Raw genomic sequence first — 20,155 nt, forward strand, 5'->3', positions numbered from 1 at the left:
ATAAGTAAAATATCCTATCATTTTAATTCTTTTCTTTTATAAAGAAAATCCAAAAATGAAAATTTAAGATAATTTCTAGTCTTTTCCTTTCTTATCGCAACTTAAAAAGATAATTGATTATATCTGAAAATATCGTTGAAAAGTCAACGAGCCAAGGTCAATAAAGGGTAAATAAAGTGCAATGAGATGAATGAAAAGTCAAGACTTAACCAAATATAAAAGTATATATCAAGTATGATTTATATAATTTTTGAAAGTGAATATTGTTAGTTAAAACAAAGTTGTTTTTTTTAGAGAAACTAATTAAAAATGAAAAGTAAATAAACTAACTAAACAATTAAAGCAAATAAATGATCAAATATCTAAGAATATGTTTACTTAAATATGTTTACCCATTTTTATAATTGTTATGATTGATTTAACTAAACGATGCAAACCGGGTTAACAAACACTTATTTATGTTTATGAGATTTAACGTTTGCTTGAGTAACAATGTGACAAAAACATTTAATATAATTTCCTCAAGCCGTTCAATTTATACACACATAGACAAACAAGGTCATATACGGCAAAAAACTTAAATGTTGAAATCAATGTAAACTGTGAAAATAAGTACTAGGATCACAAGCATTTATTATTTCTATTGTATAGTATGAAAACCGACTCATGATTATAAGATTGGATTACAAGTTAGTACCCCCTTATACAACCAATCCGATGCCAACCAGTTATAAAATATTGAGACGGTCATCTTTTAATTTAATTATAACTTATTTATTAATAAATCGTAAAAATAAAATAAAATAAATAACATATGAAATTGCATTCACAATCTCCAATCTCTATGGTGTTAAAGACTAATAACCCAATAAATAGTCTCATCCAATCGTTCAATTGCAAAAACACTACATTCATCATGTTATCCTAATTCCTTAAATAGTCAAGATTTAATTTGAAATGTTAAAACCATTCACAAAAACGGAAAAACATTATTGACTAAGCAAACATACTAATGAACTATTCAAATTCATACCATAAACACAAATCATCATGTATAGACATATGATTAGGAGAAAATAATGAACGAGTTTTTGATTTAAGGGGTGAATAATGGTGGACTATCGTTGTTTTATAGTGGATAAAAAGAGTTTTCAATTTTGGTTGTTTAGATTCTTCATCTTTAACATTAAGGATCTTATTGAATTTCATGAGATCCCGGGAAAGAGCAAATCGGAGAAGACGGTGATTAAAGGCATTATTATGATTGCTTGTTGGTGCATTTGGAAGCCAAGAAATGAGATTATCTTTAATGGTTCTAGTGTTAGTGCCACGGAAATTATACAAAGTATTAAATCTTTAGGTTTTTTATGGTATACGAGTAGAGGTAAACATCATAGTATGTATTGGAAAGATTGGTGTAAATTTAAGGTGTGTTGTAATCTCTGTATAGTTGACCGCCGACGATTTGTCGGGGTAGATATGAATATAATGGTTACTTTTTAAAAAATAAAAATAAAAATAAATGATGGACGTCATGATAATGTGGGGGTTTGGGGGATTATATAGAAGTTGGATATGGCTGGAGTTAGGTATGGTGTGTGAGTGAAGCCAGGCAAACAAAATGCGTGACCATATAGTGTTAACCCTAGGCTCCACCCTTTAACAACCAATTACGAATGCTCGGTCAAAGCAAAGTCAACCAACAGCTTATTAATTCCAGATGGTCGCATGCCATTGGTTGGTCAACATGTACCCCAAAATGAGAAATAGGAATGGAATGTGTGGTGGGCCGGTCGACCAGGAAGAAAATATGAAACCCGAAAAATTTGGATTTTTAAGTCTTAGGCCCATACAAAATTAAAACATGAAATAGGTTTTGTTTTTTTTATACTAATCGCCATTCGCCAACAAACTAAGACCCACAAAACCCTAAATCAGAAAAAGATTCCAAATCAAAAACCTTGAAAACAAATAATTCACCATCAAAATGGCTTCGAAGTCAGTAAGAAAAATAATTCACCACCACAACCTTTTAACCCACATCAAAAAAAACAACCAAGTCCTCATAATTACAGCAGACAATCTCCAAGCAAATAGTGTTAAGGCCATAAGGCAAGGACTAAATGGGCTTTCATCATCAACTATGGTAATGGGTAAAAACACAATGCTGAAACGTGCGATTGCCGCACACGCGCCGGAGACTCAGAAAAATGCATTTCTTGGACTGATTCCTCATATGAAAGGAAAAGTTGGGTTGGTTTTTACTGATGGTGATCCTGATTTTGTGAGTGAGAATATTACGAGTGAGTATAAATTGCAGCCGTTGCTTTGTTCGTCTATGGATATCGGGCTTTGTTCGTATTGGCAGTGGGTTTTGCTTACCCATTTTGATTTGGTTAATAAGTGATTTGAATAATGTTTGTTAGTTTGGTATTGGAAATGGGTTTGAATTAAATAAGTTTGATTGATATAAGGCTAAGAATTTATGTGTTTTTTCTTGTGAGGTTTGTTGTATATGAAATGTGATCGTTATGAAATAATCTATACTATTTTGGGATTAGTTTCTTGGAATGTAGTTATCTTTGACCGACCAAATGTCTATAGTAGGAAAAAAAGTAAAGTTATGTGTATTGTATGTAAGCAACTTGAAAAAATGTTTATTGTATGTAAGAAAACATACGTGGCAACCATATACGGGTGCCACTTGTCAGATTGTAATTGGTTGAAACGAAATTCTTACATACAATAAACATTATTTCAAAGTTGTTTACATACAATACACACAGCTTTAGGGACATTCGTTTAAAGTTTATCCCTGCTATTTTATAAAGTATTTATTGAGAAATGCATACCTTTGGATCTAAACACTCTCTTAAGCTTTTACATCGTATTTTAACCAACTCAACTTATAAGTAGAATGGTGTGACTCATCCCAGGCTCAGCAACTTCCTTGATTCTGTAGCTTTGTGACCATCAAATTGCCGCTTGCGGCTTGATCTGGCACATGAAATGAATGTGCAACGTGGTCGCGCACTTTAAGGAAATTCACATATAGAGATGCTAAATTTTAGCTGCTCATAAATTTATACGCCTACCCATAGGCTACAGAGTGTGTTTTGTCAAGTGTAATATTATATGTAATTTGTGGAACTAGAACGGGCAGTGGGCAATCACAACCTATTGTTGGAAAATTGGGTCTTGGCTAAAATTTAGTTTCTATGGGTTGATTTGGGCAATGGACAAGTAAGATAACAGGTCTAGCATGTCACGGCAAAAGTTTATGTTAAATTGGGAACTGGTCGATGAACATGTTGTGAGGTGTTTATCCCAATATGTGCATATTCACTGCCATGACTGTTCACCACTGACTCGCTTTCACAGCTCACAACATATATGATTGTGTATCATAATCACGAAAGATCAGAATTACAGTTTCGATAGAAAGAAAGGAGACGGATGATACTAAAGTTTCAGCATTTAGGAACAGACCATACAGTTTTGCAGACTTGCAGGATGATGAAATTGTTTCACTACAAACATTTTAACTCTTTAAGTTTTATCTGATATATTAATACATTAAACTAATTTTGTAGATAATATTTCTGCTTCCAATCTATAATTATTGAGACAATCAGACAATAATATAGTAATTAGTAAGTTTATAAAATGCCACTACTTGATGGTCGAGAGAACCAACCGAAGGGTCACAATCCTTATGGAATCAAGTCTCTCTTGGGACAATTGTAAGGTCTTATCGTGGGAATATTTGTCATTTTTTAAACACACAAAAAGTGTTAAAAAGTAGTAGGTCGACCCATCCCGAGCTGGCATCTACCAACTCGTTCAACTGCTATAAACATGACCCAAATTTGTTACTATAACCTTTTATCCAACCCACCCGATTTGACACCACTGGATATAAAAAACCATTAGTGAAGTAGGGGACCTGACCTCTATAGATGTGGCGTTTGTAAGATAAAATTTTGTGCAAGTTATAAAAAACTTACTTTAAGTAAACATACAAAGACCATCCCTTGAAAATGCATCAGGTGCAATTTAAACTTGTGATACATATTTGCAGCTTAAGATCGAGTTTGAAATCATGTATGTCAGCTACAATGTTTCATTCCTTTGACCGTGTTTTTAGAGCTTAAACAGCCAAAAAAATTACTGAATCTTGAAGTGTTCAGCTTTCAGCATCCATGATAGAAACATTGTCGATACTATTAAGGGTTGCAGGCGTATATATCAAAGGACTTGGGCAGCATAGGTGCCCATACAAAACCAGTTCTAGTCCTAAACAATAACCAAATTGACCATCAGTTTTGGTTTAACTGGCCAGTTCTGCACTGTAAAATTCAAAGAACTTGGGCAGCATAGGTGCCCCGTACAAAATCGCTCGTCTTATGTTCTTTTATGTTACAGATATCACTGCCATTAAAATGACAAAACAGCTCATCGTATGTTCTCCTAAGCTTTAGCCTGTATCCCAAGCAATGGTATAAAGAACCCGCAAACATATTATTAACACAAAATGTCTATCACGCGTCTGAAGTGTAAAATTCAACATCATATTATCATATTATTTTATACTACAATGCAATGTTACTGTAAAGCCCTAACCTAGGTCCCGGGTAATCTTCCTTTTACTCGCCATTTATCTACATACACAAAACATGCCAAAAACAACCACGCATTTCAATCTTAAACTAATACTATAGACATGTTTTATTCTGCTTTTCTTTTCATAAAGAAGATAATAATGTGCAATGAAAGCCAAATTTGGTTTCACTAACAGATTCGATATAAAAGGATTGCTACTAAAAAAACCCGATACTTCTAAAGTTGCATATTCAGTCTGACTTCTTGACACCCCACAAATCATGGACTGAAATTAGTACTTTGATGTTAACGGCTTCCTCCACATTTGCTCTTCATATTTTTCTTTTACATCTTTGGGCCGCTCACAGCTGCACTTCCGACAAACAACGTTTCCATTATAGTTGAAGAAATCACACCTGCATAATCAGAACACGCATTAGAGTTTCTATGTGCATTTTAAAGACACTTATATGATTTTGGAGTAACAAACGGATAATTAGTTGTCTGAAAGAAAAAACACAATTTGTGCAAGCCATGAGCCATCCTAGGCTTTCCCACTAACCAGTCCCACAACCAACACAAGGAAGGTAAATCACAGCATCCCCTTAAGAAGAAAGACAATGGGGGCTCAAACTTAAACTTGACATCTCGGCTCTGTTTTGCATGTCTTATGTTCCTTACCCATTGGGACAACTATTGTGGGAACCATTTCTCATTTTTAAGAAACTGTTGTAAATAACGACCAAAAGGCATTTTTGTGAAAAGGAGTACATGGTTCTCAAACTAGGTTAAGGTAAATAGGTAACTTCACTTTGAACTTTGATAATCAGTTTTGTTGCAACTTGAGAAAAATATCAACTTTTTAGTAGAAGACAGGGCGTAATGGGTACTCCAATTAATTCATCGTGATGATCATCTTAGAGTGTTTGAGAGACTTACGAGGGGCACTCCCACTCTCCAGCATTTAGCTTCCTTTTGGGACGCTCCCCTCGGCAACGTAAACACTTTGTGTTGCTGGCAAAATTCATAAATTGACACCTAAAAAGATTACCAAAGTTCATATGTTAGAAAGTATACATAAGAAATATACACATTACAGCTTAAAGCAAGCACATACCCGAAAAACACAAACTGAGTCACCTTGTTAACTGATATACTCAATAGAAACTTTTAATAGGGTTCTAGAGATCATTAATGATTGACTTCTAAGTAATCATACTCGCCAGTTCATGTAACACAAAAGAATAAAATAGTGTACATAACTAACACCCGAAAAACACAAACTGAGTCACCTTGTTAACTGATATACTCAATAGAAACTTCTAATAGGATTTCTAGAGATCCTTAATGATTTACTGTAAGCTGACTTCTAAGTAATCATACTCATCGGTTCATGTAACACATAACTAACCTATATGTGTTTACCTTGTTAAAAACAAACTATGTTTAGAAGTTACTTAATCCTGTGCTAAGCAAAAAGTTAACTCGACCCTCTAGCTTTACATAGTGATTTTTAAAACAATGAAGGCATGAAGCTAATAGTATTCATGATTTGTACAATGGCAATGAACTATTGAGTAATTAAATTGAAACTTTCCAAATTCATAACCTAGAACTTACTGTGGGCAGTTCCAGTCTCCTTTCTTCATCTCGGTATCATTAGCTCCAACCCTCTTAGGCCCTTCTGTTTTGCATTTAAGGCACCGAATGTTTCTGGCGAAATTCATAAAATTGCACCTGCAATAAAATTGGAGCATTTATGTCATTAAGGATACGATTGTTAAGCCAGCTATAATAATAACCCAAGATGGCATCGAATGATTTCACCATATGAATATAACGAAAACTTGAACCTCCGACTTCAATGTTTGTATTAATTTGTCAATAACCACGTAAATATAATTCAGAATAAAAACAATGTATGATCAAGTGTATTATTAAATTTATTACAAAAAAAACGGTCCAGTCACTCTTTATACGGTTAGGAATTAGAATTATACGCAAATGAAAACAGTGTCAAAACATGATGTAGAATGATACAGAAATTAAAAGAAGAACGAACTTCTTACAGAATACGGTCCATGTATTATTGATTTTATTACAAATACAGTTCGTGTATTATTGAGTTGGTTACAAAATACGGTCCAGTCACTTTTTATATGGATAGGAATTAGGAAGTTTAAGCAAATGAAAACAGAAACAAAACATCGTAATAGCTTTTCTGAACTTACTGGGGACAATTCCAGTCGCCTTTCTTCATTTCAACTTCTTCTATTCCAGATTTTAAAGGACCGTCTTCATTGCATTCACGACACTTCTTATTCCTAGAAAAATTCAAGAAATTGCACCTACAAAAGGTTGATAAAGACAGTCATGAATTAAGATGAGTGACTAAGAACCATCCCCAAACAATGAAAGAATTTATCTTAATCAGGCATTCAGTGAATTAAACTAGCCTTTAAGTTTTTAACTAAATGTGAGTGGAGAAATGATACTATTAATTGAGCAATAACTGAAAGGGTGTGTATTTTCGACTCTAGATCACATATGAGGTAACCACATGAGAAAATTAGACGAGCTAGTTGGTGGGTCATTTCAATAATGGGTCAAAGAGGGTCACGTTAGGTTGACCTGTAAACTTCCTATTCCACTTTTATCAATAACTAGTACCTTATGGTTACAAAAACAACATTGTAGCTTAAAATCTTATTCTTTGAATAGAAAAGATTTAGAAACTCATATGGATTAGCAAAAGACTTTGAGCAACAAGCAACCCATTTTAAAGTGTTCCACTTTAGCTACAGTTTTTAGCAGTGACTTGTTTGAGATAAAAGACAAGCCAAGACAACCCGTTCATAAACATATGTGAAACTTCCACCACCAACTAAATGACTAATACGGCCGTAGTAGTTAAGGACCGAAATTTCGGTGTTTCGGTCAAGGACCGGTATTTGAAATGTCGATTATTTCGGTGGTATTTCGGTAACTTTAATATTATGCAAAATATTATATATAATTACATATATACCAAAAAGATTGCAATTATACACACAAATAGCAATTATATTAAGTTAATACTTGATCAAAAAATTAAAGTCAAGCTTAAAAGTGTCAATTTTTGATATATTAGTGTTAATTCTTGCAAAAATTAGTGTTTCTTATATTGTTTTTTCAGAAGAATTAAATAAAAAAAAATTAAAAAAATTGAAAAACTGGTATACCACTGAAATTTGGACCGAAATTTGACCAATCTCGATGAGATTTCGGTAAATTTCACCGAAAATCTCGGTACCAAAATTTTGGTCCAAAATCTGGACGAGTATACCAGTGGAGGACCGGAAACCAAAATGCCACCGGTATACCACTGGTATACCACCGAAATTGACAACATTATGAACAAAAAATTCAATATACTCACTTGGGACACATCCAATCTCCTCTCATCATTTCAACATTATTAGATGGATCAGTTTGCACATATTCATATGGTTTCACTTTCCGAGCAACTACTGCAGCTGGTTTTTGCAGTCCAGGGTTAATTTTTGTGTCACCAAGCTCAGTCAACTCCAAAAGCAACTTCCTTGCAGATGCTTCGATAAGTTCTTGCCCTGTAAGCTTCTTGCTCGAAACAACAACAGGGTCAAGTGCATAGTTCAACAAGATCCGCACAATATCTACAGTTCGAGCACCCGACTCGATGTCTTTTAGTAACACATACGCCCTATCACATGATCCTCGCAGGACGCAAGCACCACATGCCTAGCAAAAGAATCACAAAATTACATTCATAAATGCATGAACTAGTTATAATCAAAATATGTTGATGGCAAAATAACTTACATCTCCTTCATCCAGCTGTAGATGTGCTCTCAACCGTTTCCCTGAATTAACAGTCTTTCGGTTTATATTAGGACATCCCTTCTCGACAAGATTTTGAATATCTTGCATAGATAATGAACTACAATTTAATCAAATGCATCAGTTATTAATTCATCATTCTCAAAAACATAATCAAGAAATACCATTTCACTGGGTGACAATACTATATAACATCAAACTTACTCACTTTATGGTAAATTTACTTAAATCACTTACTCATTAAGTCTAAAAGTGCTAAAGTCGTTCGTTTAGCCCAAGAGCATGTAGCTGAGATCCCAAGTTCAATCCCCACAGGCTCATAGCTCAGATGGTTCCGAAAGGCATGAACTTGGCAAATATGATCATGTTTTCCAGAATACTTATTGTCCTTAGGACGGGTCATTTTGATTCACGCTTTGCAAACAAAGTTGTTCGCTTTGTTTTTCTTTTTGGAAGGCAAAGGGGGACATTATATTTGAAATACAATATACAAAAGAAAGTCAGACTCCCACTTAAATTGCTCAAGACATACTCGACATTTACATAAAGATTGCTACTTGTACCCAATTTCGCCTAGCTACATTTTGTTCAGTCACTTAACTTCAAAAAAGATTGCTACTTGTACCCAATTTTACTAAACCTAACGTGAATATAGTACAGTACTACTTTTCTTAGTATCTTCAAAGTAAAATTTCACATTGATGGCAATTGGGCTATCTTTTTCGAAGGCACTTATTGTAAAGAATCTTAAAGGTATAAAATTTGGGTTTTTTTTAATAAGCTATGGAATAACTATAATTAACAAATAACACTAATAACTATCATAATTCGATACGAATAACAACAATCAAGAAACATGAAATATTCAGGAATTCTTACTTAAATAAATCGAAACGATCACGGCCGAAACTAAGACAAGCTTCTTTCAAAACAGTCATATCTTTATAAACACCAACATCATTCCCACTAACACCAGAATTAATATAGCCTTTCGCTTTCAAACGGTCAACGAAAGTCACCCATTCCGGCCACGGATGTTGTGGAGAGTCAACAACGGCGGCGGCTGTAAAGTCTTCATCTATTACTGATGAAGCAGTTGATGATGAAAAGCGGCGGAAGTGAAGTGGGGTATAGGAAGAAAGAAGCTTGATGGGGAAACGAAGTGGACGGAATGGGTGGAGGTTAACGGCGGCGCAGACGGCGGTGTTGGTTTCAAAGAGAGTGAAGAATTTTGTTGCTGCTGCTGCTGACATTTTTGTGTGAAGTGGTGAGGATTGATAGAGAGAGATCAGGGTTTTTACTTTTAAGTTTTTGCTACGAGGGTTTAAGGTAAGGGTTGGATAATGAAGAGGGTAAAGTAAACTTTTTACTATTGGTAAAAGAAGTTTAGTTTTTACCGAGTAACTTTTAACTAGGTTTAAATCCCGTGTCCCAACCCGAGAATATTATATACGATCGTCCAACTCCAACTTCTCCACATTCAATCCACAGCACACACAAAGATTTTTAGAAGAAAAACGTAAACAATGATGTTAAGCAATAATTGTCGACAATAAATAAAAAAAAATGTCTTTCATTTTAATAAATATTTACAAATATTTAATTGTAAATATTTATATCATTTCAAATTTGTATTAATTGTTTCTTTGTCCGTTGTAACCATATAGTCAAAACATTGTAAAATACTGTAGCTCAATGAAGTTTTAAGGCTCTATAAATGGCATAATTTCTCAGTTGTAAGTAACTCGAAAATTTTCAATACAACAACTTTGTTAATTTAAATATTATGGCATTCTAAAATTCCACTCTCCGACTTTCTTTATCTAAATCCGTCATTTACCTTACACTTTTTTAAGTACTTCATATTATATTACTTATCGAAAACCATAAAAATCATATATATATATATATGGGTGGGTTATTTATAATACAAGCATTTAAAAAAGTACATGTGTAAATTAACTTACACATGCTTGTTCCTTCCATCTCCGACCACCACCACCACCATCATCATCTCCGACTACCACCATGATCCTCTGGCGACCATCTCCGGCGAGACTTACACATGTGTAAGTTAACTTTCCGGCGATAATCAGGTTCGTTTTCGGGTGAATACGGTACGGGCCAGAGGCCCTCATCCTTTCTAAGTCGACCGTCAAGGGACGCATATGGGAATCGTATGGATTTGATGGGCGACGATCCAAGAGATGGTGACGATTTGCTACGGTATGGGTGAAGCCCTTGATGCCGGCGGCGGCGCCGTGGTTGGGGTGGTCAGAGATGATGGTGGCTGGTGGTGGTTGTCTCACGAAGGAAAAAATCTAGAAATTTTAAACCCTAAAATGCTAAAAAAGTTGTACTTACACATGTGTAAGTCTCGCTGGAGATGGTCGCCGGAAAATCATGGTGGTGATTGGAGATGATGATGGTGGTGGTGGTGGTGGTTGGAGATGGAAGGAAGAAGATGGAGGAAATACCTTGTACTTTTTGTATTTTTTGAAAGCCTTGTACTAAAAATAACTTTCCTCTCTCTCTATATATATATATTAGCTAATCAACCCGGGTTAAACCCAGACCTCCTAAACATTGTTTTTCTAATATACATTTAAAGGCCAAATTTGTAATAGAAGATGATGATGATGATGAGCAAACAATGTGAAGAACTATTGTATACTTTAAACCAACTATTGTATTAGGACAAAAGAAAAATCACAATTCGTATTATTAACTCTATTGCAACCATAATTAGTACTAACCATGAGGAAAAAAGTTACGAAAAACAACACTTACCAATAAGAGATTCGGACTAATTAAATTTATAACGTAATGCAATAATATTGGACAATAATATTAGTCACTGGCATCTAATACTTGTCATATATACAAAGCAAAAGGCAAATATCATAAACGATATTTGATCTCGTTTACATGATCTGGATGCGATCCTTGTTTCTTCGGTCTCAGTCAACTTCAAGACCTGGCAGTGACCACATGGATGATGACTTAATGAAACCATTGGCAGCATCAGTCCTATATCCTATAGGAATAACAGGAATTATCTGTCTAAGGGCACCTTCAATGGGAGTTATATCGAAGACTTATTTTTTTAAAAAAAACTATTCAAAAACTTTTTACCATTGTAAAATAAAGCTTTTTTTTTCTAAAGGTTGAGGAATCTCAATCTCTTACACCAATAGCTTTTTTTAAGTTAATTTTCAAGTTAAGTCATTTTAATTTTTCTTTTTATCCTCTTCTAAGCTTGCTTTTAAGTGGCTATTTACATATATTTTACAATTTCATCCCTACTAATATTTTTCAGCATAGATATATATTTGTTTAATGGAAAAAGCTTTTGTACTTTTTAATTCAATATGATGTGGTAAATAAAAAAAGCTATTAAAGCTTATTATGATTGGAGATGCTCTAAAGCCCACTCCAAAGACAACAACTTTGCCACCAAAAGGCTTGTCTTTTTGCAAAACATCTCTTAGGCCTCTCACTAAGGGGAGCTCTTCTACGCATCTTCCACACTTCTTTCACGCTTTCACATCAGCTATTCTCTCTCTTCATCCACCTCTTCCACACTCACTCCCAATAACCCCTCTTCCACACCTCACAAAAACCTACATCTGACCCTACCTTCTCACTCTCTTTCTCGTCTTTCCTCTTCGATGGAGCGAAGCCAGCGGACGAAGAACACCATCGGCGAGTTGCTAACTATGGCATTCTTGGTGGATGAGGGGTCGATGATAGGCCTTAGACTACTATCCAAAGATTCGCAGGAATGACGACGAAAGATTGGGGCCTCATCCCATATATAATCATGATGGTTTGTCTTATCAAGTCATCCAACATACTATTGAGGGTAATATGACAGAAGGTGTTTTCATTGATTAATAGGATTTGAATACCTAAAATGAGTTGTCTTTCCTCCGATCAACAACTGAGCTGCAATTCCAATTGAAGTCTATAAGGATAACTACATTTAAACCAAAAAACTGATACACTAAACATGATGCAATTTGTATATTCTTCACTTAGGTTGGATTATAAAACAAATTCAAAGGAAACGGTATAAAACATGTTAGGTTGGGTAGTCCTAATATGAAATTATGATAAGTTTAATACTTATACAGATACAAAAATACAATTTCTTAAACATTTGGTTATCGTCCCATTATAAAAAGTAACAATTTTGAGCATATAATTTCTTAACTTTTATTTACTACATAACATAACCTCCATCCATCATATAAGATTTGAGGAATAAAGCATAGATTTTGTCCTTTTTCCACCAACATCATCGTGGTTTCGATTGCACCTGAGATCTTAAGTAAAAAGAAAATCAGGACATCGGGTAAAGTAACACCAGCATTAGCAGTCCATGGGTATCCAATTTATATTGCAACTTTTACAATAAGGATTTATCCAATGATAACCTTCTGCTTTATGACCAAAAAAATTCCAAAATCATTAGACTAATGCAGGCTTCATTTTCTTTAATTATATATACCCATCTAAAATATATAACCTACTTTAATTCATGCAACATATGGTGCACCATGATATTGCCATTAACACAGCAAAAACTTATACCCATTTGTGATGTGATTTCTTTTATTCTTTTAAGTTTTGGCAATAAACCATTAAACCCAATATTGTATCTAAATCTAATTTTAGGTAACATTTTTGAAATGACCAACTACAATTCGAACAAAATTAGGAAAAATCGGATAATAAGTTGGAACCCTAAATCAAGGATTGTACCTAATAGGCTAATATTGAATTTAAGATAAGATGGTTCCAGTAGGCAAAAGAATGTAATATTCCGATTTATTTTGAAAGCAAAGGGGAGGATGTCACTTGGCAGTTTTTTAAAAATAATTAGTGTTAGGAACTTTGTTTTATTAAGGAGATATATATATATATATATAGCATGGTACCCGCGCAATGCGGCAGTACCGTGATGAAAGTTGGTGGTGTCGGCGACGGGTGGTCATGGTGGCAACTATTGGTGGTGGTGACAATGTCGAATGATGCAAGTTGATGTAAATGTAAAGTGGTGGTGGAAATATTTAGAAGATAAAGGGCCTATGACGTAAATTAATTCATTAAGGTTAAAATAGTCATTTTGTAACTCTTCTTTTCAACAAGGGGTATATAATCTTTACATAGTAGTATAGATATAGGGAAAAGTTATTTAGAGCCCACCTTATTTAGAGTTCAAAAAGGGTTCATTGATTTTATTCTATCTCCTGAAATTGCAACCACCTACCTCCCCACCACCACCAGCACCATCTCCGACCACCGTCATGATTTTCCAGCGACGACGACCACCGCCACCACGACTTACACATGTGTAAGTCACCACCACCACGACTTACACATGTATAACGAATCTGATTCTCGCCGAAAAAGTCACAGAGAAGATGGACGATCTTATACAACTTACACATATGTAAGTTATATGAAAGTAATAGGATTTTATTTATATGAAAGTAAATAATCTATAGGTATATATATATTCTTTAATCTAAGTTATTATTTATATATATTTATTTAATAGATTAAATTTAAATTTAGATTTAATTAATTTAATGTAATGTAATTTTCTAATCGTAAGAATTAAAGTAACAATTGGTTATCACATTTGCGATTTTATTTTACTTTTTCATTTTTTCTGATCATGAAAATACTAATAAAAATTCTAAGAGCTAAAAAGGTAGTTTTTTCTTTGTTGTCTTTGATACATAGGTGTAGAAGATTTATAATTGTATTGACTTCATTTAATACTTTTAAACATGTGCATGATGTTAGAAAAAAAAACCCAATAAATAAATACCGAGTATTTTAAATTATTTTTAATCATTCTTCTTGTTTTATTGGTTTACCGATATTTATATTTATAAATAACGAGAGCAAGTATACGCGCGTTGCGGTGGTGAGATGATGGGGGTGATAGGTCATAGAGTGTGATAGCTGATATGTCCATTTATATGCATATTTCCATATCGTTTCTAAGTCGTTTTAAGCTTAATTATGTGCAAATTATATGTATATTCGATGCTTTGATGGTATTGTTAGTGATTTCAGGCTTAGAACAGGTACATTGGCTAGAAATAGCTTTTGGAAGGTTAAAAGATGCATTAGGATGATTCTTGGACGAGTACGGGTGAAGACGAGTTGAAAAATACAAATTTCGTAAAAACTGGAAGCTTGTGCGGCGCACACAATGGGCATGCGGCGCACAAAAAGGTGAGATTTTGGACAGGGAATTTGGCAATTGTGCCTGTGCGGCGCACACAGAGGGTATGCGGCGCATATCGGGTTAAGGAAAGTCTGAAATATGGAAATTGGATGGTTTGTGCAGCGCATGGTGGTTTTGTGCGGGGCATAAATAAGGTCGGCAGAAGGGTTTTTGATTTTTCACTATAAATACAAGACCATAACCCTCCCATTCGATATACAATCACCTCTAGTCGATTTTAGGGTTATTTGGGGCTATTCTCAGCAGCTTTTTCGTCCATCAAGGTCCAAGGGTTGTTCGTGAGCTTCAAGGCATTCGGTTATCGATTTTCTTAGCGTTTACTTGTTTTCTACACATTGGTACAATATGTTCTTCTATATTTTTACTCTTTATGCTTTGTTTATGATTATGAGTAGCTAAATAATTCGTCATCCATTGAGATGAAGTGATACATTGAATAATGGTTGCATAATCTTTTGAATTCAAGTTGATTTGATTTAACGTTGTGTCGTAATCTTAGCTTATTAATTTTTTGTTATTTAACTTTTAATTGCGAATAGTTTTTGCATGATCTCAGTGGTAACTTAGGTTGTGTAGAAGTTATTTTGATTGCTTGGTTAGAAGCAATTGTTTCTATGACGGGTACGGTAGAAAGTAATTAATAGTTAATAAGGGTTAATGCGTTAATGGTTAGGTACAATCAATAGACACAATTGTTATCTAAATAACCAAAACAATTAGTTGACTAGGAAAGTTATGAAAGACGTCTTGGGGTACCGGTCTTAGTAATGGAACTAGTTAATTAAGGGAATTGAATAAAGTAACGAACTTGACGGGTACGGGGTGAGTCTTTGTTTAGTTCTCGGTTATAAATCAACATATTTGAATTGGTTCTTCAATTATATGCAACCTAAATAATGTGTATCATGGAGTCGAAGTGGATGATCTTCTCATCCTATTTGATTTAAAACAATTTTCTTTTCGATAAATTCTTAGGAATTTCTAACTCTTTCAAATCAACTAACTTTTAATATAAAAACCAAGATGACGTGGTGTCTTTAAAAAACCAAACTCTTTCTAAATTACTTAAAACTCGCTAGCTCTTTGTAATCTCCGTGGAACGAATCTTTACTTACTTTAATCTATATTGCATACGAACGGGTCCACTGCCCGATTGTGTGTGGTATTCGATTTGGAGTACTTTTAAGGATTTTAATTTAACTTTTCACACATCAATAGCCAAATGCCTTAACCGTACGGGCTCCGCCCTCGGATTTAAAAATTCGTCGAAAGTATATCGAATGACATCTCTAATGAAAGAACATTAAATTTTAAGAACACCCATATAATTTTTATAATTTATCGATGTACGGTTTTTGAGATAAAAGATTTTGAATGAATTGGAGGAAGAAATGATTTATGGAGGAGAGAGAAAAAAAATGAGTGGTTGAGATTTCAGGAGAGAGAAAGAGTGTTAGGTAAATGTAGAATTGATATATGGGTATTTTAGGAAAGTAAATGTTGAAACTTAAAATGTAAACAAGGAGATCTGCTTTATAATATAGTATAGATATAGATATATGTAAAGATTTCTTCTTGTTTATAAGTGAATTTCAACTTATATGTTTTATCTATACTATATTATAAAAAGAATAGCCATTTTTATTTTTGGTAATGTTGAAAATATGTAATATTTTCACTTGGCACCCCTTAAAAATACTTTCACACACACTACCTCCTTAATATTAATGATTAAATTACACTATCAATCCTTTATGTTTTAAAATATGTCCATTGACCTTTTACATCAATTATATACACAACTCAACGTCGCTCCATCAACAACCGTTGCCCAACCATCACACCATCACCGTCATGATTACCGTCGCATCATACGGGTACCGTGCTAGGAAAAAAAAAATGAATAATAAATCTAGGTTAAAAAAAGGTAATTAGTAATTACCGCGTAGAAAAACAATCGAGATTTTTTTAAGACCGTTATCAGGCGCGCGTAATTCTACCGCGTGGCGTTTGGAAAAACGCAGTGTAATACCCCATATCTATAAATAAATCACATATCATTCCCATTCTTCATCAACACACACATTACTTGTATTTCGTAATAATTAATTAGGGTTTCGATTTCTTTTGTCAGACAACCCTAATTCTTCTATAATTGAACAAAAGCAGCAAGACAATCAACAATCGATGATGTTTCAAGACCGTTAATCCGTGTGTTCAAGACCAGATTGGCGGATACCAATGGTGATTTTGATGATCAATCTCAAATCGTAAGCAATCTGTTACTGCTTAAAGGTTCTTTTTTTTTTCTTTTTAAATATTTTTATTTTAACCATGTTGATATTTCAATCACAAAATAAATAACTAGAATTAGGGAATTTCAGGTTCAAGGATTTTGGAGCTTCAGAGGACGATATCAAGAATTCGTGACGTCACATCTTGCAGTAGGACCCGGTTGTGATTTATCGTTACAAATTTACAATCTTTCTATTGTTCTTCATTCGGTATCGTAAGTTTCTTTTAATAGATGATTCTTTTGGTTGTCGAGTTTTTTCACATTGTTCTGTTTGTGGCCATAGACTATTGTTGTTAATGGGGGTAAGTTGTTATTGTAACAAGAAAGTTTATTTCCAATTTGGGTACTTTTATAGGTTAGTTGTTATCTGTTTCTTTTCGGTTATTTTCCAATCCCGAAAATATGTCAAACTGCTTTGTTTTTTTTTTTTCTTCTTTATGTTAATTAAGGATTAGGGATCCCATAGGCTGCTGGTTATCACCTTTCAATTTCAAATTCTTAGTGACCTGATTATTTTTCTTTTGTGTTTGTAGGTTTTTGTTGCTTGTCCAGTGCCCAGTCATCTTAGCAGTTAGATAGTGTTTTCCTTTGTCATTAATTCTTTTCTGAAGTGGTGATGCTGCTTGCATGATGGTTTCGTTAAGAGGTAATTTAGAATTACAGTGTTTGTATATATTCAATATGCTGCCAGTCTTTTTTGGTTACATCGTTTCTTCTTTTTTAAATAGGTAATTCTCTATGGAGTGGGCTCATTGCAAGAAGACCCAAACCAACAACATACAAAGTTAACACTTTCTGTTGTCTCCAGATTTTGTATGTTGTTGGTTTGGGCACGATTTGTTTGTTTCATATTCTTTTACACAAAAGCAACGTCATATCAATTCAAGATCTGAATATCATCGTGATTCAGTCGACAATCATAATGTACGTTCACTATATCTATCTCTGATTTTTACAACATTTGAATTATTATTCTTATTATTATTATTTAACTCTACTTTGTTAAGATAATATTAATTAATTATTATAAAGAATTTCCGAAATCTATTTCATATAGTATAATATGATAATCAAATCTTGGTAGGATTATCTACTTAACATCACTTGTGCCCTCTTAAATGTTTGTTCGGAAATTTTTTGGTCAAATTGTTATTGGCTTATGCTCCATATTAATTAAGTGTTACTATATTCATACTATAATAATAGAAGTTATTTTGGCAAGTCCTGTTTTATTTGAAAACGTGCTACCTTACATTCAAAAAACTATAATACTTGCCTACAAGAACTTACGCATCCGTTTCACCTTCTCTAACAACTTGTAGCTCAGAATGCATTCTTGATAAGGAGTCTCTGTGTTGATTCTTTGTTAAACTGGTTTTGGAATTCACCAACATTATTTGGTTTTTGAATTGCTATATTTTCGTCTATCATGACATCTGGGGTTACAACTAACTTTGAAGATTTCAATCGCTTTTCCAGTTCTCAACTACTAGAACACTTAAACACCCGTTTCAACTTCTCTTGTACTTTGAGGCTTGTACTTGAGGGTTGATCATGTGTATCAAGGTTGTTATAGTAGCAGGGATTGCTTTAGCTTTTGAGTTTCCCAACTTTTAGTGGTTTTGATATATTAAATAATAATAATGTTATATATATATATATATTTGAGCGCTTTTGTATTCCCTACTACAGCAACACTTAATCATCCGTTTCAACTTCTCTTGTACTTTGAGGCTTGTACTTGAGGGTTGAACGGGTGTATCTTGACTGTTATTTAGCGGGGTTTGCATATGCTTTTGAATCCCCTAACTTTATTGTGGTTTTGATGTTTTCCTAATGGGGATTGTGATTTCATATGTTTATACAGTTTTCAATTGCTTTTGTCTTTTCCTTTCACTACTAGAACACTCGAACACTTGTTTCAACTTCTCTTGTACTTTGAGGCTTGTGCTTGAGGGTTGATCGTGTGTATGCAGGTTCTTGTAGTGGAGGAGATTGCTTTAGCTTTTGACTACTGCTACTTTATGTGGTTTTGTCGTTTTTAATAATGGGGTTGCATATGTTTTTGAGCTGTTTAATTGCCTTGTATTCCCCACTAGAAGAACAGCCGAACACTCGTTTTAGCGTCTCTTGTACTTTGAGGCTTGTACCTGACCGTTGATCGTGTGTTTGTAGGTTCTTGTAGTGGAGATTGCTTTAGCTTTTGACTCCTCCTACTTTATGTGGTTTTGGCATAATAATGGGATTACATATGTTTTTGAGTTCAATTGCTTTTGTATTCACATACTAGAGCACCTAAACGGACGTTTCAACTTTTCTTGTACTTTGAGGCTTGTACTAGAGGGTTGATCATCTGTATGTAGGTTGTTCTTGTAGTGGTGATTGCATTTGCATTTGACTTCTCCTTTTTTGATTTTGAAATTTTTATCATTGGGTTTGCACATGTTACTAAAGTTTCAATTGCTTGTGAAATCCCCTATATATAGAAGTATATCTATGTAGTTAGTTAATTCTTTTGCTACAAGTTGATTAGAGATCTACAACTCGATATCATATACAACTAGCTTTAGAACAAGACCGATTTAAATATGTAATGAGGCAAGTTTTTTTTTGTGGTCTACACTAGAACATGTGATCAGCCTTAATAAAGAGTCCAGAAATGGACTGTTGGATATCATACGGATTTAGCTTTAAAGCTAGACTGAATTAAAAATTTAATGAAGGAAGTGCTTGTTTTGCTATATAAATATGAACATGAAATTGGTTTTAATAGATTTACAAGAATTGGACTATTTTATAATATTAAAGACATCTCGAGAATTTTTTTTGTCTTGATAGTTTGGCATGCCAATTTAGGCTATATCGCACACCATGGATTTCATGCACTAGTAACTGGTTTTTCTTTGCAAATACATTATTATAATACTCCAGCTACTAATATAGATGTTTTTGTTACTGATCCTTCTCAATGCGAGGTCCCTGTAAGAGTGCATGCACGGGAAATAATGGAAAGGTCGACAGTTTTTGGACGTGAAGTCTTTTTGTTAGCCGTTTCAAATAGCGGGTCAGTCTGTTTACAGTCTTTGCGTAAAGATGGTCCAGAAAATAGAGGATTGGGAACATGGTAGAAG

General features: G+C 34.0%; 1 protein-coding gene across 1 annotated transcript; it reads right to left on the reverse strand.

The window, feature by feature from the left end:
- Positions 1–4,555: 4,555 nt before the first annotated feature.
- LOC122580192 (zinc finger protein VAR3, chloroplastic) lies at positions 4,556–9,768 on the reverse strand. Its single transcript, XM_043752471.1, has 7 exons — positions 9,340–9,768; positions 8,443–8,560; positions 8,021–8,361; positions 6,834–6,950; positions 6,223–6,339; positions 5,542–5,640; positions 4,556–5,018 (listed from the first exon to the last, which is right to left on the reverse strand). The coding sequence occupies exons 1-7, from the start codon at positions 9,711–9,713 to the stop codon at positions 4,895–4,897; spliced, it is 1,290 nt and encodes a 429-aa protein (XP_043608406.1). The 5' UTR covers positions 9,714–9,768; the 3' UTR covers positions 4,556–4,894.
- Between the last annotated feature and the right edge of the window lie 10,387 nt (positions 9,769–20,155).

Source organism: Erigeron canadensis, chromosome 1 (assembly GCF_010389155.1).
Source record: "Erigeron canadensis isolate Cc75 chromosome 1, C_canadensis_v1, whole genome shotgun sequence".
Taxonomy (NCBI): Eukaryota; Viridiplantae; Streptophyta; class Magnoliopsida; order Asterales; family Asteraceae; genus Erigeron; species Erigeron canadensis.

What these genes read in the sequence shown, in the direction of transcription:
- LOC122580192 (XM_043752471.1), bottom strand. Translation starts at nt 9,713, where the DNA reads ATGTCAGCAGCAGCAGCAACAAAATTCTTCACTCTCTTTGAAACCAAC. An exon ending in GGCGACTGGAATTGTCCCCA is followed by an intron (nt 6,340 to 6,833) that starts GTAAGTTCAGAA and finishes ATTTTATTGCAG; the next exon opens with GTGCAATTTTATGAATTTCG. An exon ending in GGAGAGTGGGAGTGCCCCTC is followed by an intron (nt 5,019 to 5,541) that starts GTAAGTCTCTCA and finishes CTGATTATGCAG; the next exon opens with GTGTGATTTCTTCAACTATA.